At 53.6% G+C, this 26,402-nt stretch overlaps 3 protein-coding genes across 3 annotated transcripts; all 3 read right to left on the bottom strand.

Annotated features, from left to right (window-relative positions):
* Positions 1-964: 964 nt before the first annotated feature.
* On the bottom strand, positions 965-1,327 carry LOC142929430 (histone H4-like). The gene has a single exon (XM_076070851.1). The coding sequence runs from the start codon at positions 1,325-1,327 to the stop codon at positions 1,016-1,018; it is 312 nt and encodes a 103-aa protein (XP_075926966.1). The 3' UTR covers positions 965-1,015.
* Positions 1,328-2,635: 1,308 nt separating this feature from the next.
* Positions 2,636-3,404, bottom strand: LOC142929429 (histone H1-like). Its single transcript, XM_076070850.1, has one exon. The coding sequence runs from the start codon at positions 3,311-3,313 to the stop codon at positions 2,657-2,659; it is 657 nt and encodes a 218-aa protein (XP_075926965.1). The 5' UTR covers positions 3,314-3,404; the 3' UTR covers positions 2,636-2,656.
* Positions 3,405-16,275: 12,871 nt separating this feature from the next.
* On the bottom strand, positions 16,276-17,364 carry LOC116947675 (histone H1-like). The gene has a single exon (XM_076070849.1). The coding sequence runs from the start codon at positions 17,102-17,104 to the stop codon at positions 16,562-16,564; it is 543 nt and encodes a 180-aa protein (XP_075926964.1). The 5' UTR covers positions 17,105-17,364; the 3' UTR covers positions 16,276-16,561.
* Between the last annotated feature and the right edge of the window lie 9,038 nt (positions 17,365-26,402).

The raw sequence follows: 26,402 nt of genomic DNA, 5'->3' as shown, positions 1-26,402 counted from the left end.
GAGGATCCTTGTTCACGACTGGAGTGATGGCTTTGCGGATTGTGTAGTCGGAGTAACCATTAGCGCTGAGAGCCTGGTGTACGTGCTTGAGTTCACTGGTAATGTGTTCCTGGTCGGAAATGCATTGGGCTCTATGGTATAGAGTCTTGATGAGGGAGTTTTTCTGGGATGGATGGTGGTGGGAATCCGGTTTCAAGTAAGCATCTGTATGGGTAGCTTTCCTGTAGACAGAGTGGCTCATTGAACCATCATGTCTCCTTTTAATTAAGACATCCAAAAATGATAGTTTGCCATCTTTTTTAGCGTGGCTTTTTTTGCTTCTTTTTTTGTTTCACAACTCGTCTAATACAGCACGGGCGTTTTATGAACGCAATTTGGAAAAAATACAAGCGCTCGGTGTAGAAAAATAACTTCGCTGTTGTGCTGTATTTTACGGGTGGATATTAGCATTTTGGCGCGCTCCGTCAATTAGGACGAGTGTGCTGTAAGATTGTGGTGCCAAATGCTCTACGTAATATCGGAATCGGCTGCAGCTGGAAATAATTCACGAAAAAATACCAGAAATGTGTACTGTATTAATGCGTTCAAGAATTGCGCCTTGTTAAATGTGACGTATCTTGAATATTGTGATTTCTTTCATTCATTTGGAAGCAGATGAAGATTCGCTAACTCAACAAGCAAAGGATCTCTTCGTGAACCTCAGTTCTCAGTTTCATTTATTTGGTAAAGCCCTGTGAGCCATTTGGCTCTTGAATCGGGTGCAACCGCAACACGCAAAAAACATGAACAAGAAAACATCGTAACCGAGCAGAGCGGCAGCAGACGGCACCTCGAGCCACCGAACGTCCACGAGAAGAGTCCGGTCCATGCTCACGAGGAATTGGCGCGCAACAACCCATTTATAATGTGTTTCTTTCGGGAACGGTTTGGTAACACTGGCGCGCAAGCAGTTTAGAAGAGGTGGGTGGCTCTGAAAAGAGCCTTTGGGTTGGTTTAGTGCGCGAGAGATGGGCACTCAGCCTCCGAAGCCGTAGAGAGTGCGGCCCTGGCGCTTGAGGGCATAGACCACGTCCATAGCGGTGACGGTCTTGCGCTTGGCGTGCTCCGTGTAGGTGACGGCGTCGCGGATGACGTTCTCAAGGAAGACCTTCAGGACGCCACGGGTCTCTTCGTAGATGAGGCCCGAGATGCGCTTCACACCGCCGCGGCGAGCGAGGCGGCGGATGGCGGGCTTGGTTATTCCCTGTATGTTGTCGCGCAGCACCTTACGATGGTGTTTTGCGCCTCCCTTACCGAGCCCCTTACCGCCTTTCCTGCGTCCAGACATGGCGACTAACTCTTCTACTTCTGACAAAGCTCGCGAGAGATGGCGCGCCCAGCCTGCAGCAGCCGCCTTTATACCCGGAGCGTGGTGACGTCAAAGACAACCTCTGCCCTCCGCGATGGCTCCACCTTAAACCTCTGACCTTTAACTCTGTGACGAAGTAAACCCTCCACCATCGTCAATAACACTTCCTTGAAATGTATAATGAGACGTTTCGGGCAATGACCCTTCTTCGAAGAACTCTGTAATGATTTCGGCACACCCGCAGCGAACGCGAGAGGGACGCGATCTGTTGCAAGATTGCACGTGGAGTGAATAAGTTCTTGTTTTCAAATAGAACAAGATGAACTAACTTTTAAATCGTGTGCAGCTAATCGGCTTCCAACACAATAGTTGAGTGAATGTCACCAACTAGTCCCAAAGTAAGAAAGTCATTTAATAATAGGGTTTTTCCCCTTTTTTTCTTGCAACAAAACTGAAACCTTATTACAGGGATTCATGTATGCATTAACCACAATAGCTGCAGTCAAAATGCAAACAAAAAACATACTATGATAATATATAAAACATTTTGGTACTGGCAAAGGTCTAATGATGAAGATAAGATATTGCAAAAACAATGGGATAATTACGAATGTAAATGATTTTTAATTGAGAAGTTTAGATGGTGCACCACAATTTTTACCAAACAAAAAAATAGTGAAAAGGCGGAACGGGCGAAAGGAGGCAAATTGAGTAAAGCTGTCTGGAATCAATACATTTTTAGACTAAATAGCATATTTGGCACCAGTAACATGATGACGGAATTAAGAGGTGCAACACATAATCAAATTTGTAGGTTCGTCAAGAATGCATCGATTTTGAATCTGGATTTAGATTAGGATCGGCAGCGAGAATGCGGACGTCGCTGAGATTACTCTGCACTCAGTTCGAGTGAGGGAGCTGCCACCTGCCTCGCCTGTGTTTATGATCCCTGCTTTCGGGCTCGATTACTCCCATCACATCAATGCTTAAAACACATCGAGTGGGTAAAATGTCATCAAGTTAATTTGGCGAATGTACGTAACTTATCCAATCTACACAAATCCTCACGATTGCACCAACCGTCGAGCTCCTTGATCAGGGCCGAGGCACGGCGAGCAACCATCGCCACGCCGTAAATGGGTTTGACTTACAGAATATGGCACGCATTCAGCTTCAATGTAATACACTGTCAGGTGTTAACGATTAACTAATTTAAGCGCAGCAACATCTGATTCACTTTTTGAACTAAGTGGGTGGCTCTGAAAAGAGCCGTTGGGGTGGAGGGAATCGCGCATTGTCCGATCGGATTCACTTCTTTAGCGCGGTCTTCTTGGGCTTGGCCACGGCCTTCTTGGGCTTGGCCACCTTGGGTTTGGCGGCCTTTGCCTTGACGGTCTTGGACTTAGCGACCTTGGCCTTCGCAGCCTTGGGCTTGGCTGGGCTCTTTGCCGCCTTCTTGGGTTTAACAGCCGACTTCACCTTTTTGGGGCTCTTGGCAGCCGCGGACTTCTTTGTTTTCTTGGGAGACTTCTTCGGCGCGGTCTTCTTGACTGCCGCGGGCTTCTTCACCTTCTTGGCTGCCGTGGGCTTTTTAGCTGTGGGTTTTGCCGTTGACGATTTGGGCTTCGCCTTTGCGGCAGCCTTTTCCTTCTTGTTGAGTTTGAAAGAGCCAGACGCGCCGCTGCCCTTCACTTGCGCCACGGCATCTTTGGCCACGAGCTTCTTGATGGCAAACTTTACGCGGGCATTGTTCTTCTCCACGTCGTATCCTCCGGCAGCGAGCGACTTTTTGAGCGCACGAAGAGACACGCCGTTCCTCTCCTTGCTGCTGGCGAGAGCCTTGAGGATGAGCTCGGACACGCTGGGGCCGACCTTCTTGGCCTTTAGAGCGGTGCACTTCTTCTTGGGGCTTTTAAGCGCTGAAGTAGCCGCAGCTGGTGGTTGAGCAGGAGCAGCTTCCGCCATCTCAAAACGTCGTTTTTATCGCCTGGCCTCTTTGAAATCAGCGCTCTCACAAATTCGTGACGAGCATCCTCCAGGCCCGAGGTTTATTATAGAAGCGGCGTAGAGTTTGTGCGGACGTCGCCGAGATCACCCTGCACTCAGCTCTGGTGAATGAGCTGCCACCATACTCGCCGTGTCAATCACCCCCTGCCTTTGGGCTCGATTACTCCCGTAACGTTCATACTTAAATGCATCTAGTTGATGAATTACCACGAATATCATTTCTTTAATGTACGTAACTTACGCAATCTACGACAATGTTCACGATTTAAATTCTAATTCAAAACAAGTGAACAACCAACAGTTGGGAGAAATTGTTCGGTCAGGGCAAGATACGATGATTTTCTTTACTATTTATAACGCACTCGAATTTTTTGCAAGACAAAATGATTCAACAGACTACTCATATTTAAGTCCAGCTAAAAATTTTCAATTTAAATGTTGGCTCCCGCGCACACGATTCCGACTCTCGCGCTATGGTGAGGACTGCGCGTCATGTCAACCGTCCCTTGTCACCGAACTTTTATTTTTAACGTTTTAATCGTACTTTAAAATGAATAAATACATGGATTTTGAGATAGAACACAAACTGAAGCAAATGACTCAAAATTAACCGACATTAAACACGTAGTTTAACATATTACGTGGCAAGAGGTGAGTGGCTCATGATCGCTATGCACTGCAAAATGATTGCGCGCCTTGAACAAGCTCGAGGCACGGTGCGCAATCATCACCACCACTCACATTCAACTCAAGTGACTCTGTAGGGGCTGCTCCTCCTCTCCGCCTTCCTCCTCTTCCTCCCTCCTCGCTGCTGCCGCTCGTAGCTTCGACCTCGCTGCCTCCGCGTCCCCCCTGTGAGACGAAACTCTTGGCTGGCTCTCGGCCACCTCGGGTCATTCACACACACTCCCAGACTCCTTGCACGAGAGTGCCCGTGCGCGCCGCTGCCCACACTTGGGTACGCGCAGCCACCCGCCCCTATTGGCCACCTCGTGCACGCGCTAAAAATAGCCGTATTAATAATCCCGTGCGTACCCGTGCGAGTCTATCGTCGCTCACCACGTGCACGCGCAAAAAATAGACCAGCTGCGGCGCGGGCGCTGGCGTGGGTAAGGAGCTACTACGCAGCCTCATTCGCCCCCCCCACGCTCAATTTACTAGGTAATCTTCTTTGATTCTTTCGGTAAAGTCACGTAGAATGAGAATAAAATAATAAATTGATAAAATAAAATAACACAATAATATTCTCACGACGTTTCGGCCACAACACAAGCGGCCTTCATCAGGTGAAGGGGACGAGACTCTCTGGAGGACAGCGCTGGAGTGAGAAAGCCACGCTGAGATCGCGAACTTTAAGCTGTGTGAGAAGAAACAAAGTGCCTTGACAAAGGAAGTAGCATATAATTTAGCATTGAAATGGCTGAGTGATTAGCTTGTGACTGGTCACAGAAAAGGCTATGTTAAAGTTAATGCATACACATCCGCAAAGGCACCTCTTGACAAAGGAATTAGCATAGAATTTAGCATTGAAATAGCTAAGTTAAAGTATACACATCCGCAGAGGCACTCCTTGACAAAGGAATTACACTAGAATTTAGCATTGAAATAGCTGAGTGATTAGCTTGTAACTGGTCACAGAAATAGCTATGTTAAAGTCAGAGCATATACATTCACCGAGGCACCTGGTACAAATCAAACAGGAGAATTTAGCATTGAAATAACTAGGCGAATTTAGCATTGAAATAACTGAGTGATTAGCTTGTGACTGGTCACAGAAAAGGCTATGTTGAAGTTAAGGCCTACACATCTGAGCTATTCACAGTAACCGGGTATACAATACAATATATAATGAATAATATATAGTGAACCAATAAAAAATACTAAAATATAAATTACCTCAAAGTTATCAATAAACTCTATATTCTCCAATCAGCTAAGCTACCAACAATAAGTCGTTATATATCACAATGCTATATGGCGATAAATGGGTGGATTCTTACCCTAAAATTTAGCAACACGGATAGCTACGGGTCCCGTTCAGACGGACGAGTTCATCCATATTTGGAACAGAGGAGGGGGAGAGAGACAGCTGCGAGGCGCTGTTATACTCCATGTTGTAAACCATACCATTAACCGTGGTGTCAGAGGTATTAAGAGTCAATGCCAGCGAAAGAGCTGCGGTCTGAAGGTCATCGTAAAATACAATTAATTAAGAACGGAAATGGTTTAAAACATCTTTCCAATGGTTACTAAGCCAGAATCCATCTTCTCGGTTGAAATTGTCTCTGTGCTTGTATATGTGAATGGCCTCATGAACGAATCTCTCATGGTAGCCGGTTGGTTTGCAAAGAACCTCCGTCTTGGAGAAGTCAATGTCATTTGAGCCCACTGAATTATAACAGTGATCTGCCACGGCAGAGGAGTTCGTTCTACCGTGTTTCAAGTCTGCTTTATGTTCGCGGATGCGGTCCGAGATATGTCGTTTGGTTTCTCCAATGTAGCTACGACCACAGAGGCACTTTAGTTTGTAAATGCCCGGGTACTGTATGTCTGGAACAGCATCTTTTACAGATGGAACTAGATCACAGATTTTATGTACTGTGTTGAATCGGACCTGGATCTTGTGTTTATTCAGGATTTTGGAGATATTTTTAGTGACCCCTGAAATGTACGGTAAGGTGATGGTTTTGAGTGGCTCCACAAGAGGATCCTTCTTCATGACTGGAGTGATGGTTTTGCGGATTGTGTAGTCGGAGTAACCATTAGGCCTGAGAGCCTGGTGTACGTGCTTGAGTTCACTGGTAATGTGTTCCTGGTCGGAAATGCATTGGGCTCTATGGTATAGAGTATGGATGAGAGAGTTCTTCTGGGATTGATGGTGGTGGGAATCCGGTTTCAAGTAAGCATCTTTATGGGTAGCTTTCCTGTAGACAGAGTGGCTCATTGAACCATCATGTCTCCTTTTAATGAAGACATCCAAAAAGGGTAGTTTGCCATCTTTTTCGACCTCCATGGTAAATCTGATGGCTGGGTGTATGGAATTGATGTGGTCGCGGAATTGGTCTAGTGCAGGCTGGCCATGTGGCCAGATGACAAAGGTGTCATCCACGTACCTCTTCCATAAGGTCGGGCATAGAGTGGCAGTCTGGATGGCGTCAGTTTGAAATTTTTTTCCATGAATACGTTGGTTACAACCGGAGATAGGGGGCAGCCCATTGGGGTGCCCTCAGTTTGTTTGTAGAAAGTTCCATTCCAGGTGAAGTATGTGTTGGTTAAGCAATGTCTCACCAGGGGGGGGTACATCAGTGTGCAGTCCTTGATGTGGAAAAAAATTGAAACTGACGCCATCCAGACTGCCACTCTACGCCCGACCTTATGCAAGAGGTACGTGGATGACACCTTTGTCATCTGGCCACATGGCCAGCCTGCTCTAGACCAATTCCGCGATCACATCAATTCCATACACCCAGCCATCAGATTTACCATGGAGGTCGAAAAGATGTCAAACTACCCTTTTTGGATGTCTTCATTAAAAGGAGACATGATGGTTCAATGAGCCACTCTGTCTACAGGAAAGCTACCCATACAGATGCTTACTTGAAACCGGATTCCCACCACCATCAATCCCAGAAGAACTCCCTCATCAAGACTCTATACCATAGAGCCCAATGCATTTCCGACCAGGAACACATTGCCAGTGAACTCAAGCACGTACACCAGGCTCTCAGGGCTAATGGTTACTCCGACTACACAATCTGCAAAGCCATCACTCCAGTCATGAAGAAGGATCCTCTTGTGGAGCAACTCAAAACCATCACCTTACCCTACATTGCAGGGGTCACTAAAAAGATCTCCAAAATTCTGAATACACTCAAGATCCAGGTCCGATTCAACACAGTACATAAAATCCGTGATTTAGTTCCATCTGTAAAAGATGCTGTTCCAGACATACATTACCCGGGCGTTTACAAACTAAAGTGCCTCTGTGGTAGTAGCTACATTGGAGAAACCAAACGACATATCTCGGACCGCATCCGCGAACATAAAGCAGACTTGAAACACGGTAGAATGAACTCCTCTGCCGTGGCAGATCACTGTTATAATTCAGTGGGCTCGAATGACATTGACTTCTCCAAGACGGAGGTTCTTTGCAAACCAACCTGCTACCATGAGAGATTCGTTCATGAGGCCATTCACATATACAAGCACAGAGACAATTTCAACCGAGAAGATGGATTCTGGCTTAGTAACCATTGGAAAGATGTTTTAAACCATTTCCGTTCTTAATTAATTGTATTTTACGATGACCTTCAGACCGCAGCTCTTTCGCTGGTATTGACTCTTAATACCTCTCACACCACGGTTAATGGTATGGTTTACAACATGGAGTATAACAGCGTCTCGCAGCTGTCTCTCTCCCCCTCCTCTGTTCCGACCATGGATGAACTCGTCCGTCTGAACGGGACCCGTAGCTATCCGTTTTGCTAAATTTGAGGGTTAGAATCCACCCATTTTTCGCCATATAGCATTGTGATGTATAACGACTTATTGTTGGTAGCTTAGCTGATTGGAGAATATAGAGTTTATTGATAACATTGAGGTAATTTATATTTTAGTATTTTTTATTGGTTCACTATATAGTATTCATTATATATTGTATTGTATACCCAGTTACTGTGAATAGCTCAGATGTGTAGGCCTTAACTTCAACATAGCCTTTTCTGTGACCAGTCACAAACTAATCATTCAGTTATTTCAATGCTAAATTCGCCTAGTTATTTCAATGCTAAATTCTCCTGTTTGATTTGTACTAGGTGCCTCGGTGAATGTACATGCTCTGACTTTAACATAGCTATTTCTGTGACCAGTTACAAGCTAATCACTCAGCTATTTCAATGCTAAATTCTATGCTAATTCCTTTGTCAAGGGGTGCCTTTGCGGATGTGTATGCTTTAACTTTAACATAGCCTTTTCTGTGACCAGTCACATGCTAATCACTCAGCCATTTCAATTCTAAATTATATGCTAATTCCTTTGTCAAGGCGCTTTGTTTCTTCTCACACAGCTTAAAGGTCGTGATCTCAGCGTGGCTTTCTCACTTCAGCGCTGTCCTCCAGACAGTCTTGTCCCCTTCACTTGATGAAGGCAGCTTGTGTTGTGGCTGAAACGTCGTGAGAATATTATTGCGTTATTTTATTTTATCAATTTATTATTTTTTTCTCATTCTACGTGACTTTACCGAAAGAACCAAAGAAGATGAATCCTTGCAGCCACGAAAGCTTTAAATCGAAATTACTAGGTAATATTCGCGCGTCAATTGTGGGGGCTACCGTCCCCCACCATCACTGAATTGTCGGGGCCGTTGCCCACTGACTCCCCCGTTCCATTCATAGCGCTACCCCCCCGGCTGCTCGGTCAGGTCCAGACTACCGACCCCTAATGCCTCGCCCCCCTGTACCTCTGCCTGGGATGTCGACCGCGTTTGCGTAGCTTAATTAGCGGCTTGTACGCTTTGCGCTCGCGATGCGCTACCCTGTTCAACGGCGGCGTGTCGCGGTGAGCGCGCTCGCAAAGTAAAACCCCGTCCTGCACGGGAATAAACAGGCGCGGCGCGCTCCCGTGGGATTCCCTCCCACCCACGCTCCATGCGTTTAAGCAAAAACAAAGACGCCGCGATTACTTTGCTCCGATTTAACGGGCTGTTTACACAGCTGCGTATTCGCACACGCCAGGCGCTTAAATCGCTATTAGACAATCACGCGGGTGCGCGCCCGCCACCCCGCCACCCCGTCACACAGGCGCGCGAGCGCAAAGCGCTACTGTAGGCTATTGCGCAGGTACGCGAGCGTTGGGCACCAACGAAGATATTCGTGTAGGTACGCGCACGCTGAACAATACTGTAAACGATCGTACAGGTACGGACACTAAGCACGTTCTACTCCCTTATTCGCTGCAAACAGCCGCGTATGCACGCGAACACAAAACACTCTGTACACACTCGTACCGGTATGCGAACACCAAACACTCCGTCTCCCTCCTCGCACTCACAGTGACCACGACACGGCTTTATCCTATTAGTGGTTTTACTCCCCGCGAGTATCGAACTAGACTGTGTGTGTCAGTACGGACCAGCAGGACAGGTCTAACCTAGCTCGCTACTGCCTGATACTTAATGGACCTTTCTGCCCTCTATTTTCTCTCCGAATTTCGTCCGTTGGTCTTACCTCTCTCCCTCGTACTTACGGTCCGACCTCGCAGCGATGGAGGTCTCGGATAGATGATGCTGTAACCAGAATCTGGCTGTTCTCTGCCCCGTCTCACGGACATGCGAGTAACAGTCAAGTGACGGCTCGGTGATCCCTCCCTCCTGTTGACCTCCAGTCAAATAAAAATGGCCCCTTGCTTCCCCAAAGCGTCCCTTTTTATGCTCCTTTCAAAGCCCTCGCAGCGCCCATCCGCGGTGCATCACGGGTCAGGCCGTTAATCCGCAGTGCATCATGGGTAGGGCCGTTAATCCGCGGTGCATCATGGGTAGGGCCGTTAATCCGCGGTGCATCATGGGTAGAGACGATAGCCCGCGGTGCACCATGGGTAGAGACGCTTAACCCACGCTGCCCCGCTCCCCACCTGTCTGCTGGTCCGTGTGTGTCTTGAGCATCTCCTCACTGCGGTTCTCAGTGAGTTCGCCGTGGTCATTTAATTCTAAGTTAAGCCACGGTGCCGCAGTGCCATTTGCCATGGGGGGGGAGGGGGTGCCTGCCAATTCCCTGACCCTGAGAAACCGTGGAGCACCCCCACGAGCGGGCCTCTGGGGTAAAAACTCAGGGCAGGTGCCCCCATCCCCTCCCCATAAGGGCCCTACTTGAGTGTGTGTGTGTTTAGGTGGGGGGGGGGGGGTGGCGGGGGAAGTGCTGTGATTGGAGCCGGGTGGCTTCTCGGTCGCAGCAGCACAGCGACGGCCCCGGTTTCGACGGAGCGGCTTTGCTGTTGTGGCACCACATAGCCCCCCGAGGTGCTAGTCCCCGTCTTGGGTTGACTGGAGCACCTCGCCTGGGTTGCTCCCACGAGGTAGCGCCGCGGGGTCCGCGGGACTCGTCCAATCCTCGTGGCTGGCCTCGGGGGTGGTGGCTCCGTCTCCCGGAGTTCGGGCCGCGGTCTCCTCCTCCACTCCAGCGGTTTTCCTTGATCCTTGGCACCTGCGGGCTGGGGGACAAACTCAGGGGCGGTAGGGTTTAGGGGCCGTCGTCCCCGTCCTCCCTGGCCCGGGTCAGGACCCCCCAGGGCCCGGGGCTCCGTGGGGTCCATATACTCTACGAGGCCCCCGGGTATGGGGGTGTGGGGACCCCGGTATTTCGGGGTACTCGAGCGGCGGGGTTCTCCTTCGCTGGGGCCGCCCTCCATGGTTTTAGTCGCCGGACGTTGACCACCATTTCCCGGCCTCTCTACCCCCCTGAATCAGTACCGTCCAGGGGGAGATCTGTCGTCCCACGGTCCAGTGTCCCCGCCAATAGGTGGTTAGCTTCCCCGCCCGCCCGGCCCCGACGCGAGGGGTGTGCAGCCATACCTTAGAGCCCGCCGAGTAGAAAGGGGGCTCCATTTGGGGTCGGGTCCCCTGCTCCTGCCTCTGGTGTGCGGCCTCGCCTTGCGGGTAGGCCCGGACCTCTCGCTCCTCGTAGGGTCTCCATCAGGTGCTCCACGGGGCGGCTCCCTTCCTCCCATTGCGGCGGAGGCACACCGAACAGCAGATCTGTGGGTAGGCGAGACTCACGACCAAACATCATTAGGTATGGGGTCTGTCCCGTACATGTGTGTACCGTGGTGGTGTAGGCGAACAGAGCATAGGGGAGGTGTTCGTCCCAGTCCCGTTGATTCGCGGCCGCCATGCGTTTAAGCTTCCCAGCTAGAGTCTGGTTCATGCTCTCTACCATCTCATTTGCCTGGGGGTGGTACGCCGTAGTTCGGTCCTTCTGGATCCCGAACTCCCGGCACAGCGCCTGGAATAGCTCTGCCTCGAATTCACTACCCTGGTCGGTAATGACTCGTTCGGGGATCCCGTGCTTCAGTACGTAGTGTTCTACGAACGCTCGGGCCACTACGAGGGCTGTCTTATTGGAGATGGCCACCGCTACGGGATAGCGTGTGAAGTACTCCACCGCTATGAGAATATATCGGTTGCCCCGGTGGGATCGTGGGAATGGCCCTTGCAGGTCAATCCCAACCAGCTGATTCGTTTGACTGACGCGGAACGGTCTCAGGGGTACCTGGTATCGCGCTGGTTTCGGCCCGCATTGCTGGCACGCGCGGCAGCCCTGTACCCAGGCGGCCACGTCTTGTGCTAACTTGGGCCAGAGATACTGGCGACGCAGGGTTTCCCGAGTGCGCCGTTCCCCGTCATGGCCCCCGAGCGGGTGGTCGTGCACCAGTCTTAGCAGCTGGGGTCGCACCTGGGCGGGAACACAGTTGCACCCAGGCTGGCCGGCTTCGGTCAGCTTTCGTACTACCCCGTTCTGCATGCACAACCGGGCGTACAAACCACTCCAGGGTCCTGGTAGGGCGTCCTTCTTCTCCCGTAGGGCCGCTTCCACCGCCGCCAGATCCGGATCCCGCAGCTGGGTCCGTCTCAGCTGCGCGTCGTCCAGGCCCGGAAAGGCGCAGCCAACGTCCTCCTGGATCCGATCGGGTGGGGTTGCGCGACCCGTCGGGCCCCGGGGTGTGGACCCCGTGCCCGCCGAGTGGTCCCCCGGGTCCCTGGTTCCTCCTACCGGGGTCTCTGTGGCACATACTGCACTGCCTCTCACCGGGGGAGGGTTAGTCTCGGTGCGCTCCTGGGGGCCTGCCACCTGCCGGCAATGGCCCCCCGTGAAGCATGGGCAGACTTCCTCCAACCTTGTCTCGGCGCACACCGCGGGCCGCCTCGACAAGGCGTCCGTGTTTGCGTGCATACGCCCAGCTCGGTACTCTATTTGCAGGTTGTACTCCTGCAACTGCGCCAGCCATCGCGCCATCTGCCCCCGCGGTTCCTTGAATGTAAGGAGAAACTGCAGGGCATACTGGTCGGTGCGCACCCGACATTTCCTGCCGTACAAATACGGTCGGAACTGTTTACACGCGAAGATCATGGCATACTGTTCTTGACGGTCACGCAATAATTCAGGTCGGCCCCACTCAGGGTCCGACTGGCGTATGCGATGACCCGCTCCGTCCCACCCTGCACCTGTGACAGCACCGCGCCCAGCCCACTGCTGCAGGCGTCGGTGTCCAAGATAAAATCCGTGGTGAAATCTGGGAAAGCTAGGGTGGGGGTGTGGGTGAGGTGGTCTTTGAGGGCGGTGAAAGCCGTTTGGCAGGCCTCCGTCCATCGATAGGGGTTCTTAGGGGAGGTGAGTTGGGTGAGGGGGCGTGCAATCTCGCTGAATCCCTTTACAAATCGACGATAATAGGTGGCGAGTCCCAAGGATGACCTGATCTCCGTCAGATTCTTGGGCCATGGCCATTCCACTACGGCACGCACCTTTTCCGGATCGGTGCGCACCCCCGCCTCGCTGACTCGGTGTCCGAGGTACCCTACCTCGCGCTGCGCAATGTAGCACTTACGCGGCTTGAGCTTGAGATGGGCTGCTCGTAGTCACTGGAACACCTCTTGCAACCTGGACCAGTGCTCGGACAGAGATCTGCTGAACAATATCACGTCATCCAGGTAAATCAGGCACTGTTCCCACTGTAAGCCCCGCATTACCAACTCCATCAACTGCTGGAACGTGGCGGGCGCGTTAGTGAGTCCGAACAGAAGCACTCGAAACTCGAACAGCCTCATCGGGGTGCTAAAAGCGGTTTTTGGCCGATCCTCCTCCGCCATCTCCACCTGCCAGTAACCGGATGCCAGATCCAGGGTGGAAAAATACCGTGCTCCTGCAAGGCTGTCAAAGGTGTCGTCGATGCGTGGTATGGGGAAGGCATCTCCGAGGGTGACTGCGTTCAATTTTCGGTAATCAACGCAGAATCGGGTCGACCCGTCTTTTTTCGTCACTAGCACCACCGGGGCAGAGCAGGGGCTCGTTGAGGGCTGAATTATGTAATCACGTAGCATGTCCGCAACTGCCTCCTTGATCTGGGTCCGTTCGGGCGCGCCCACCCGGTATGCGGGGAGTTTGATCGGTCGGGCTGCACCTGTGTCAATTTGGTGCTTAACAAGGTCTGTTCGGCCTACATGTGAATCGTGCTCACTGAATACGTCGGCGTAGTCCCGTAACAACCCGTGCAGCTGATCAGCCTCCCCCTTAGGTAAATCTGCCCAAGGCACATGTAACGCATCATGCAGGGGAGCGATCTCGGCCCGGGGGGTTGGGCCGACCCGCCAGGCCAGAGCCTGGTTGTCCTCGGAGTGGCCAGGGTCTTCCGCCCAGAGTGCAAACACCGAGTCGTTAGAGTGGCGCGCGTGCAGGGGGTGTATGGTGGCTACTGTGGTGCGTCATCGTAGCATCGCCGGGGTACTGTGTGGGTTAAACACCCGCATGAACAGTCGGCCCCCATCTGCGTTTACCAGCGTGGCTGACCCTACGACTCCGTCCTGCGCTGCCAACTCCGGGTGAGGAGTTAGCATTACCTCGCCCGATGGTCCGTGTGTGGGGTCGGCGGAGGGGGTTGCCACTGGCTCCAGCATCTCGGTGAGCGGCCCAATGGTGACGGCCGACACCAGCGTAGCGGCCACGGGTGTGAAGCGAGGGTGATTCGGCTCGGGTCCCAGGAACGGGATCCGCTCCCCGCTGCCCTCCACGGTGGCGCATCGCTGGCGGGGCTGCACGTTGAGCCCCTGCTTTTCCAGGAGGTCCGTACCTGCAATACACTCGTGGCATAACACACTTGAGACGTATAATTCTTGGGTGCACACCTTGTTTCCGAGACGGACATCGAGGGAGATCCTTCTCAGCAACCCCATCCTGGCTCCGCTCGCTATGTGCAGCGCACGATCCGGGGCCTGCAGGCGGCTCACGTCAACCCCGAGCGCGCTGCAGTGTGTGGCACTCACGAGCGAGGCTACGACCCCCGTGTCCAGTAGGATCCGGGTGCGCTGCCCGTTCACCTGTCCTTCCACCAGCGACGTGGCCCCCGTGATTCCTGCTACCAGCTCCCGCAGCCAGTCGCCTGTCCTCACCGCGTCCTTGGGTGTTGTGGTTGAAACCTGTGTGGGGGTCACTCGCTCACCATTATTATTATTATTGCCGTTTTGTTTCGGGACCTCATTTATTGCACCCCTAGGTGGTCCATTCTCTAGGGGGCATTGGCGTTTTAACCCTGGCGCCTTTCTAGCGCGGGCGATCTGGGGACAGTCCCTCACCAGATGCCCTTGCTGGTCGCACAGGTAACATGCTCGGGGAAGGGCAGCAACCCCGTAGGAGCCTCCCTGCCCGCTCCCTCTTTCCCCTCCCGTACGCCGCTGCCCAGACTCCGCCTCTAGTCGGGCTACCCTCCCGGCCAGCCCTCCCACCTCGGTCTGAACCGTCTCCACCGTAGTCTGCAGCGCAGTCATATGTGCCTGTACTTGGGTTACCTTGTTGTCCACTTGGGTTACTCTCTCACCCACTTGGGTTACCTTGTTGTCGATCCCCCCGATGCCCGTCTGTATCCCCGCTACCCATCCCGGGGTTGTCTCCCGGGATGCCGGAGGCTCCCTTTCCCGACCCCTTACCGTCCTGGCGAGCTCCTGTTCCTCCTCTTCCTCCTCGGTGGACAGATTTGCGATGGTGCGCTCCCGTCCCAGTCCTCGGAGCTGTGCTCGTTCGCTAGAAATTCTTTCACATTTGCACGCGCGCTCGACAAGGGCGTTAAAGGGGAGGCGCGTACAGTTCATGTCTGGCTGCCACCACGCCGTGCGCATTAAGTATCGCTGGATTTTCTCTGCGGCCAACTCCTAAATCACTTCCGTCATGTACCCCGGGCGTGCGATCTTTGTTAGCTTGCACACATCCTTGGCATAATCGCGCAGGTCCTCGCCGGGTTGGCGACGGCGTGCCTCTAAGGCCGCTTTTGCCTCCTCCTCATCGCGCGTACCGAAACGCAGATCAAGTCGGCGCATCAGCTCTTCTAGCTGTGTCTGCGCGCTTGCGTGTAGGGCTTCCACAAAATCGGCTGCCCGCCCATCCAGATTCATATTAAGTTGACGTAACGCCTGCGCGTCCGTCCACCCATTAATTTCCTTAGCCCCTAGGATGTTGCGGGCAAATGCTTTCCATGAAGGTGTACCCCGGCCGGTGAATATATGCCTTATTTTCGCGTGGGGTAACGCGGGGGTTCGTACCGCTTCTGACACCAAACTGTGGGGGCTACCGTCCCCCACCATCACTGAATTGTCGGGGCCGTTGCCCACCGACTCCCCCGTTCCATTCATACCGCTACCCCCCCGGCTGCTCTGTCAGGTCCAGACTACCGACCCCTAATGCCTCGCCCCCCTGTACCTCTGCCATGGATATCGACCGCGTTTGCGTAGCTTAATTAGCGGCTCGTACGCTTTGCGCTCGCGATGCGCTACCCTGTTCAATGGCGGCGTGTCGTGGTGAGCGCGCTCGCAAAGTAAAACCCCGTCCTGCACGGGAATAAACAGGCGCGGTGCGACTCCGTGGGATTCCCTCCCACCCACGCTCCACGCGTTTAAGCAAAAACAAACACGCCGCGATTACTTTGCTCCGATTTAACGGGCTGTTTACACAGTTGCGTATTCACACACGCCAGGCGCTTAATTCGCTATTAGACAATCGCGCGAGTGTGCGACCACCACCCCGCCACCCCGTCACACGAGCGCAAAGCGCTACTGTAGGCTATTGCGCAGGTACGCGAGCGCTGGGCACCACCGAATATATTCTTGTAGGTACGCGCGCGCTGAACAATACTGTAAACGATTGTACAGGTACCAGCACTAAGCACGTTCTACTCCCTTATTCGCTGCAAACAGCCGCGTATGCGCGCGAACACAAAACACTCTGTACACACTCGTACCGGTATGCGAACACCAAACACTCCGTCTCCCTCCTCACACTCACAGTGACCACGACACAGCTTTATCCTATTAGTGGTTTTATTCCCCGCGAGTATCGAACTAGACTGTGTGTGTCAGTACGGACCAGCAGGACAGGTCTAACCTATGTCGCTACTGCCTGATACTTAATGGACCTGTCTGCCCTCTATTTTCTCTCCGAATTTCGTCCCTTTGCCTTACCTCTCTCCCTCGTACTTACGGTCCGACCTCTTGGGTTTAACAGCCGACTTCACCTTTTTGGGGCTCTTGGCAGCCGCGGACTTCTTTGTTTTCTTGGGAGACTTCTTGGGCGCGGTCTTCTTGACTGCCGCGGGCTTCTTTACCTTCTTGGCTGCCGTGGGCTTTTTAGCTGCGGGCTTTGCCGTTGACGATTCGGGCTTCGCTTTTGCGGCAGCCTTTTCCTTCTTGTTGAGTTTGAAATAGCCAGACGCACCGCTGCCCTTCACTTGCGCCACGGCATCTTTGGCCACGAGCTTCTTGATGGAAAACTTTACGCGGGCATTGTTCTTCTCCACGTCGTATCCTCCGGCAGCGAGCGACTTTTTGAGCGCACGAAGAGACACGCCGTTCCTCTCCTTGCTGCTGGCGAGAGCCTTGAGGATGAGCTCGGACACGCTGGGGCCGACCTTCTTGGCCTTTAGAGCGGTGCACTTCTTCTTGGGGCTTTTAAGCGCTGAAGAAGCCGCAGCTGGTGGTTGAGCAGAAGCAGCTTCCGCCATATCAAAACGTCGTTTTTATCGCCTGGCCTCTTTGAAATCAGCGCTCTCACAAATTCGTGACGAGCATCCTCCAGGCCCGAGGTTTATTATAGAAGCGGCGTAGAGTTTGTGCGGACGTCGCTGAGATCACCCAGCACTCACCTCCGGTGAATGAGCTGCCACCATACTCGCCGTGTCAATCACCCCCTGCCTTTGGGCTCGATTACTCCCGTAACGTTCATACTTAAATGCATCTACTTGATAAATTACCACGAATATCATTTCTTCAATGTACATAACTTACGCAATCTAAGACAATGTTCACGATTTAAATTCTAATTCAAAACAAGTGAACAACCAACAGTTGGGAGAAATTGTTCGGTCAGGGCAAGATACGATGATTTTCTTCACTATTTATAACGCACTCGAATTTTTTGCAAGACAAAATGCTTCAACAGACTACTCATATTTAAGTCCAGCTAAATATTTTCAATTTAAATGTTGGCTCGCGCGCACGTGATTCCTACTCTCGCGCTATGGTGAGGACTGCGCGTCATGTCAACCGTTCCTTGTCACCGAACTTTTATATTTAACGTTTTAATCGTACTTTGAAATGAATAAATACATGGATTTTGAGATAGAACACAAACAGAAGCAAGTTACTCAAAATTAACCGACATTAAACACGTAGTTTAACATATTACGTGGCAAGAGGTGAGTGGCTCATGATCGCTATGCACTGCAAAATGATTGCGCGCCTTGAACAAGCTCGAGGCACGGCGCGCAATCATCACCACTCACATTCAACTCAAGTGACTCTGTAGGGGCTGCTGCCCCCCGACTCCTCTCCCCCTTCCTCCTCTTCCTCCCTCCTCGCTGCTGCCGCTCGTAGCTTCGACCTCGCTGCCTCCGCGTCCCCCCTGTGAGACGAAACTCTTGGCTGGCTCTCGGCCACCTCGGGTCATTCACACACACTCCCAGACTCCTTGCACGAGAGTGCCCGTGCGCGCCGCTGCCCACACTCGGGTACGCGCAGCCACCCGCCCCTATTGGCCACCTCGTGCACGCGCTAAAAATAGCCGTATTAAAAATCCCGTGCGTACCCGTGCGAGTCTATCGTCGCTCACCACGTGCACGCGCAAAAAATAGACCAGCTGCGGCGCGGGCGCTGGCGTGGGTAAGGAGCTACTACGCAGCCTCATTCGCCCCCCCCACGCTCAATTTACTAGGTAATCTTCTTTGGTTCTTTCGGTAAAGTCACGTAGAATGAGAATAAAATAATAAATTGATAAAATAAAATAACACAATAATATTCTCACGACGTTTCGGCCACAACACAAGCGGCCTTCATCAGGTGAAGGGGACGAGACTCTCTGGAGGACAGCGCTGGAGTGAGAAAGCCACGCTGAGATCACGAACTTTAAGCTGTGTGAGAAGAAACAAAGCGCCTTCACAAAGGAATTAGCATATAATTTAGCATTGAAATGGCTGAGTGATTAGCTTGTGACTGGTCACAGAAAAGGCTATGTTAAAGTCAGAGCATATACATTCACCGAGGCACCTGGTACAAATCAAACAGGAGAATTTAGCATTGAAATAACTAGGCGAATTTAGCATTGAAATAACTGAGTGATTAGCTTGTGACTGGTCACAGAAAAGGCTATGTTGAAGTTAAGGCCTACACATCTGAGCTATTCACAGTAACCGGGTATACAATACAATATATAATGAATAATATATAGTGAACCAATAAAAAATACTAAAATATAAATTACCTCAATGTTATCAATAAACTCTATATTCTCCAATCAGCTAAGCTACCAACAATAAGTCGTTATATATCACAATGCTATATGGTGATAAATAGGTGGATTCTTACCCTCAACTTTAGCAACACGGATAGCTACGGGTCCCGTTCAGACGGACGAGTTCATCCATATTTGGAACAGAGGAGGGGGAGAGAGACAGCTGCGAGGCGCTGTTATACTCCATGTTGTAAACCATACCATTAACCGTGGTGTGAGAGGTATTAAGAGTCAATGCCAGCGAAAGAGCTGCGGTCTGAAGGTCATCGTAAAATACAATTAATTAAGAACGGAAATGGTTTAAAACATCTTTCCAATGGTTACTAAGCCAGAATCCATCTTCTCGGTTGAAATTGTCTCTGTGCTTGTATATGTGAATGGCCTCATGAACGAATCTCTCATGGTAGCCGGTTGGTTTGCAAAGAACCTCCGTCTTGGAGAAGTCAATGTCATGTGAGCCCACTGAATTATAACAGTAATCTGCCACGGCAAAGGGGTTCGTTCTACCGTGTTTCAAGTCTGCTTTATGTTCGCGGATGCGGTCCGAGATATGTCGTTTGGTTTTTCCAATGTAGCTACTACCACAGAGGCACTTTAGTTTGTAAATGCCCGGCTACTGTATGTCTGGAACAGCATCTTTTACAGATGGAACTAGATCACAGATTTTATGTACTGTGTTGAATCGGACCTGGATCTTGTGTTTATTCAGGATTTTGGAGATATTTTTAGTGACCCCTGCAATGTAGGGTAAGGTGATGGTTTTGAGTTGCTCCACAAGAGGATCCTTCTTCATGACTGGAGTGATGGTTTTGCGAATTGTGTAGTCGGAGTAACCATTAGGCCTGAGAGCCTGGTGTACGTGCTTGAGTTCACTGGTAATGTGTTCCTGGTCGGAAATGCATTGGGCTCTATGGTATAGAGTATGGATAAGGGAGTTCTTCTGGGATTGATGGTGGTGGGAATCCGGTTTCAAGTAAGCATCTGTATGGGTAGCTTTCCTGTAGACAGAGTGGCTCATTGAACCATCATGTCTCCTTAAATGAAGACATCCAAAAAGGGTAGTTTGCCATCTTTTTCGACCTCCATGTTAAATCTGATGGCTGGGTGTATGGAATTGATGTGGTCGCGGAATTGGTCTAGAGCAGGCTGGCCATGTGGCCAGATGACAAAGGTGTCATCCACGTACCTCTTCCATAAGGTCGGGCGTAGAGTGGCAGTCTGGATGGCGTCAGTTTGAAATTTTTTTCCATGAATACGTTGGCTACAACCGGAGATAGGGGGCAGCCCATTGGGGTGGCCTCAGTTTGTTTGTAGAAAGTTCCATTCCAGGTGAAGTATGTGTTGGTTAAGCAATGTCTCACCATGGGGGGGTACATCAGTGTGCAGTCCTTGATGTGGAAAAATTTGAAACTGACGCCATCCAGACTGCCACTCTACGCCCGACCTTATGCAAGAGGTACGTGGATGACACCTTTGTCATCTGGCCACATGGCCAGCCTGCTCTAGACCAATTCCGCGATCACATCAATTCCATACACCCAGCCATCAGATTTACCATGGAGGTCGAAAAGATGTCAAACTACCCTTTTTGGATGTCTTCATTAAAAGGAGACATGATGGTTCAATGAGCCACTCTGTCTACGGGAAAGCTACTCATACAGATGCTTACTTGAAACCGGATTCCCACCACCATCAATCCCAGAAGAACTCCCTCATCAAGACTCTATACCATAGAGCCCAATGCATTTCCGACCAGGAACACATTACCAGTGAACTCAAGCACGTACACCAGGCTCTCAGGGCTAATGGTTACTCCGACTACACAATCCGCAAAGCCATCACTCCAGTCATGAAGAAGGATCCTCTTGTGGAGCCACTCAAAACCATCACCGTACCCTACATTGCAGGGGTCACTAAAAGATCTCCAAAATCCTGAATACACTCAAGATCCAGGTTCGATTCAACACAGTACATAAAATCCGTGATTTAGTTCTATCTGTAAAATATTCTGTTCCAGACATACATTACCCGGGCGTTTACAAACTAAAGTGCCTCTGTGGTAGTAGCTACATTGGAGAAACCAAACGACATATCTCGGACCGCATCCGCGAATATAAAGCAGACTTGAAACACGGTAGAATGAACTCCTCTGCCGTGGCAGATCACTGTTATAATTCAGTGGGCTCAAATGACATTGACTTCTCCAAGACGGAGGTTCTTTGCAAACCAACCTGCTACCATGAGAGATTCTGTTAGGGTCGCCGGCCCCCGGGATCTCTCCTGCCTGTGACCCTGTCCGTGAAGTACCGACGCTCCCAGACTCTTCACTGGTGTGGGAGCTGCCGCCGCCGCACTCCTCCCTGGGCGGGGAAAGGTCGTCGCGCTCCTGTTCCCCACCCTGTGCTGTCCCCCCCCGAGTCCGGGTTTCCTGCCAGTGAGGCATCACCCTCGACCGCCCTGGGACCCGCTAGCGCTTCGCCGGCACCCAAACGCGACGCTCCCCGCCCGCGCAGTCCCACGCACCAATCACACGCGGGTAACAGGGGGTTAAAGGTCGGAGGGTAAGCGACGTCGTTCGTGCTCACTCCGGCGATTGGGGGGATTGGATTAAACGGGTTTAAAGGGCTATGCGATGGGCATGCGTGCGAGATGGGTATCCGTTCGCAACGTGGGAGTCCGCAGTCGACGGTTTGTAGCGCACACACTCCACGCGGCGCCGCTCCACACACGTGGCGACCACCGCGACAGCAAGCGCACCCACGCTTCCACTCTCTTTCCACACCTTCGCAAAAACCACACCAGTCCGTTATGTAACCGCCGACGATTTATTCCACCGCGTCGGCGAGCCCTTATTTAACCCAGTCAGTCGGAATCAGCGGGGCAGGATCAATCTATCTCTCGATAGTCGGCACTACACTCTACCTGTCCTTCTCCCCTTTTCCCTCTCCGGTTTTCCTCTTAAGCTAAGTCGCAACTCCCTCTTTCTCTCTCTCTCTTACTCACGGTTCGTCGTCACCGCCGGCTGGTCCTCGCGGCGCGTCGATACGTCCCACGGACGTTCGCGCGGCTGGACTCGGGAGTTGACGGGCCTGGGGTTGACTCGAGTAGCCAGAGCCCTTTGTCCTTCGCCCTCACTCGCTTTATTCTTTCTACATCAAAAGGGCTGCCTGGTGCTGACTCGCGGGCCAATCAGCTCGCTGGGATCACCCGCCAATCGGTAGGCCCATCTGTATCCCAGCATCCCCCGGGCCGTTGCTTTCAGCGACGTCCGCATCTAAATTTACCTGCTCAGCGGCCATCCAGCAAGAGGGCGACCCTGCTTTCCCGCCGCTCGTGGCTCTGCCCTCCTCCCTACCTGCCCTGCCGACCCGTGTGCGTGAGGTACGTACTAACCGCGGTGGCGGGGCAGCCCCGCCGTGAACATGTCATTTTTATTCAAGTCACGGCGCCACGGTGTGTGTTAGCGTCGGAGGAGACCGTCCAATTCCCTGGCCGCAGGAAACCGTGAAGATTATCCCTTTACGAGGGCTTCTGGGTGAAAACCTGTCGGCCAGGGTGTCTCCCCACGCGCTCTAATGGTGGGGGGAGTGCGTGCGTGTGTGTTCTAGTGGGGGGGGTGGGGAGGTGGTGGGGTGGAGCAATGTCGGCCTCGTCGCTCGGGGCGGCGAGATCGCAGGTGGGCCGCCCGCCGATCGGCTCCGTGGCGGCGGCATCACATAGCCCCCCGAGGTGCCAGTCCCCGTCCCGGGTTGACTGGAGCACCTCGCCTGGGCCGCACCCACGAGGTAGCGCTGCGGGGTCCGGGGGATCCGCCCGGACCTCGTGGCTGGCCTCGGGGGAGGTGGCTCCATCCTCGGGGTTTCCTGCGGCGGTCTCCTTCTCCACTCCAGTGGCTCCTTCTCTCCCTCGGCACCTGGGGGCTGGGGGACAAACTCCGCGGCAGCGGGGTTTAAGGGGCGGCGTCCCCTCCGTCCTCTCGCGGGGCCGGTATGCCTCGGGGCTGTGGGCCCGGCGGAGCCCATGTAGTGGGCGAGGCCCCCGAGCACGGGTGGCGCAGGGGCACCGGGATTTCGCGGTACTCGGGCGGCGAGGTTCTCCCCCGCCGGGGCTGCCCTCCATGGTTTTAAGCGGCGGACGTTAACCACCGTTTCTCGGCCCCTCTCTCCACCCTGGATTAATACCGTCCAGGGAGAGATCTGCCGTACCACGGTCCAGGGTCCCCGCCAGTAGGTGGTCAGGTTCCCCACCTGTCCGGCCCCGACGCGAGGGGTGTGTAGCCACACTTTGGTGCCTGTCAAGAAAAGGGGGGGCTGCACGCGGGGTCGGGTGCTCTGCTCTTGTCGCCGATGCGCGGCCTCCCCTTGCGGGTAGGCCCGGTCCCGGACCCCTCGTAGGGTCTCCATCAGATGCTCCACAGGGCGAATCCCTTCCTCCGTTTGGGGTGGAGGAATGCCGAACAGCAAGTCTCCGGGTAGACGAGACTCACGACCAAACATCATTAGGAACGGGGTTTGTCCTGTCGATGTGTGCACCATGGTGGCGTAGGCGAACAGGGCGTAGGGGAGGTGTTTGTCCCAATCCCGTTGGTTTGCGGCCGCCATACGCTTGAGCTTTCCGGCCAGAGTCTGATTCATACGCTCAACCATACCGTTCCCCTGGGGGTGGTACGCCGTGGTTCGGTCTTTCTGGATTCCGAACTCCCGGCACAGCGCCTGAAACAACTCGGCCTCGAACTCGCTACCCTGGTCGGTAAGGACTCGCTCCGGGATCCCGTGCTTAAGTACATAGTGCTCCACGAACGCCCGGGCCACTACCAGGGCCGTTTTATCGGGGATGGCCACCGCCACGGGGTAGCGGGTGAAGTATTCCACCGCTACGAGGATATAGCGGTTGCCCCGGTGGGATTGTGGGAACGGCCCCTGGAGATTGATGCCGACCAGCTGGTTCGTCCGACTGACACGGAACAGCCTTAGGGGTACCTGGTATCGTGCCGCTTTCGGTCCGCACTGCTGACAAGCGCGGCAGCCCTGTACCCAGGCGGCCACATCTTGCGTCAATTTGGGCCAGAGATACTGGCGACGCAGAGTCTCCCGAGTGCGCCGTTCCCCGTCATGGCCCGCGAGCGGGTGGTCGTGTACCAGCCGTAGCAGCTGGAGTCGCACCTGGGCGGGAACACAGATGCACCCCGGCTGGCCGGCCTCGGTTAACTCCCGTACCACCCCGTTCTGCACATACAACCGGGCATACAAACCGCTCCAGGGCCCTGGTAGGGTGCTTTTCCCCTCCCGCAGGGCCGCTTCCACCGCCGCCAGCTCCGGATCCCGCTGCTGGGTCTGCCTCAGCTGCTCGTCATTCAGGCCCTGGAAGGCGCAGCCGACGTCCTCCTGGATCCGTCCAATTGGGGCGGGGTGGTCCGCTGGGTCCCGAGTCGTGGGCCCTGCGCTCGCCGGGCGGTCGACTGGGTCCGCGCCTCCACCTGTGGCGCATACCGCACTCTCTCTCGCCGGGGTGGGGTTAGGTTCAGCGGGTTCCCGGGGGTCCGTTGCCTGTCGGCAACGTCCCCCCGTGAAGCACGGGCAGGCCTCCTCCGCCCTCGTCTCTGCACACACCGCGGGTTGCCGTGATAATGCGTCCGCGTTTGCATGCGTCCGCCCCGCCCGGTACTCGATTTGCAGGTTGTACTCCTGCAGCTGCGCCAGCCATCGGGCCATCTGCCCCCGCGGTTCCTTGAAGGTGAGGAGGAACTGCAGAGCATAATGGTCCGTGCACACCCGACATTTCCTGCCGTACAAATACGGCCGAAACTGTTTACACGCGAAGATCACCGCGTACAATTCCTGACGGGTCACACAGTAGTTCAGCTCGGCCCCGCTCAGGGTCCGGCTGGCTTACGCAATCACTGGTTCCATTCCTTCCTGCACCTGCGACAACACCGCACCCAGCCCGCTGCTGCAGGTGTCGGTGTCCAAAATAAAGTCGGTGGTAAAATCGGGGAAAGCCAGTGTGGGGGTGTGTGTGAGGTGGTCTTTGAGGGTGGTGAAGGCCGTCTGGCAGGCCTCCGTCCACTGATAGGGGTTCTTGGGGGAAGTGAGTTGGGTGAGGGGGCGTGCAATCTCGCTGAATCCCTTTACAAATCGACGATAATAGGTGGCGAGCCCCAAAAATGATCTTATCTCTGTCAGGTTTCTTGGCTGTGGCCAATCCACTACGGCGCGTACCTTGTCCGGATCGGTGCGCACCCCCGCCTCGCTGACGCGATGTCCGAGGTACCCCACCTCGCGCTGTGCGATGTAACACTTACGCGGCTTGAGCTTGAGATGAGCCGCTCGCAGTCGCTGGAACACCTCCCGTAACCTGGACCAGTGCTCAGACAGAGATCTACTGAACACGATCACATCATCCAGGTAAATCAGGCATTGCTCCCACTGCAAGCCCCGCATCACCAACTCCATCAGCCGCTGGAACGTCGCGGGCGCGTTGGTGAGCCCGAACGGGAGTACTCGAAACTCGAATAGTCCCATCGGGGTGGTGAATGCGGTTTTTGGCCGATCCTCCTCCGTCATCTCCACCTGCCAGTACCCGGACGCGAGATCGAGGGTGAAAAAATACCACGCTCCGGCGAGGCTGTCAAAGGTGTCGTCGATACGTGGTATGGGAAAGGCGTCGCCGAGGGTGACTGCGCTTAGTTTGCGGTAATCGACGCAAAAACGGGTTGACCCGTCCTTTTTCGTTACTAGTACCACCGGGGCAGACCAGGGGCTCGCCGAGGGCTGAATTATGTTATCGCGGAGCATGTCCCTGACCGCCTCTTTGATCTGGGCGCGTTCGGGTGCGCCCACGCGTTACGCGGGGAGCTTTATGGGTCGGGCGGCCCCGGTGTCGATTTGGTGCTTAACGAGATCTGTGCGACCCACGTCTGAATCGTGTTCGCTGAACACGTCAGCGTACTCCCGCAGTAACCCGCATAGCTGATCGGCCTCTCCCTTGGGTAAATCTGCCCAAGGTACGTGTACCGCGTCAAGAAGGGGGACGACCTCGGCGTGGGGAGTCGGGCCAACTCGCCAGGCCAGGTCCTGTTGGTCCTCGGGGCGACCGGGGTCCTCCGCCCAGAGTGCGAATAACGAGTCGCTGGAGTGGCGCGCGTGTAGGGGGTGCACGGTGGCTACTGTGGTGCGCCGTCGTAGTATTGCTGGGGTGCCGTGGGGGTTAAACACACGCATAAACAATCGGCCCCCATCAGCGTTTACCAACGTGGCTGACCCCACAACCCCGTATCGTATTGCCAACTCCGGGTGAGGAGTTAGCATTACCTCCCCCGATGGTCGGTGCGCGGGGTCGGTGGAGGGTGTCGCCACAGGCACCAGCATCTCGGCGAGCGGCCCGATGGTGACGGCCGTCGTCAGGGTAGCGGCCACGGGTGTGAAGCGGGGGCGATTCGGCTCCCGTCCCAGGAATGGAATCCGTTCCCCGCTGCCTTCCACGGTGGCGCACCGCTGTGGGGGCTGCACGTTGAG

This window comes from Petromyzon marinus, chromosome 31 (genome assembly GCF_048934315.1).
Source record: "Petromyzon marinus isolate PM22_M1 ecotype Great Lakes invasive population chromosome 31, UKy_Petmar_22M1.pri1.0, whole genome shotgun sequence".
In the NCBI taxonomy this organism is placed as follows: domain Eukaryota; kingdom Metazoa; phylum Chordata; class Hyperoartia; order Petromyzontiformes; family Petromyzontidae; genus Petromyzon; species Petromyzon marinus.
Note: the sequence above shows the minus strand (reverse complement) of the source record. Positions and strands in the feature narration are given on the sequence as shown.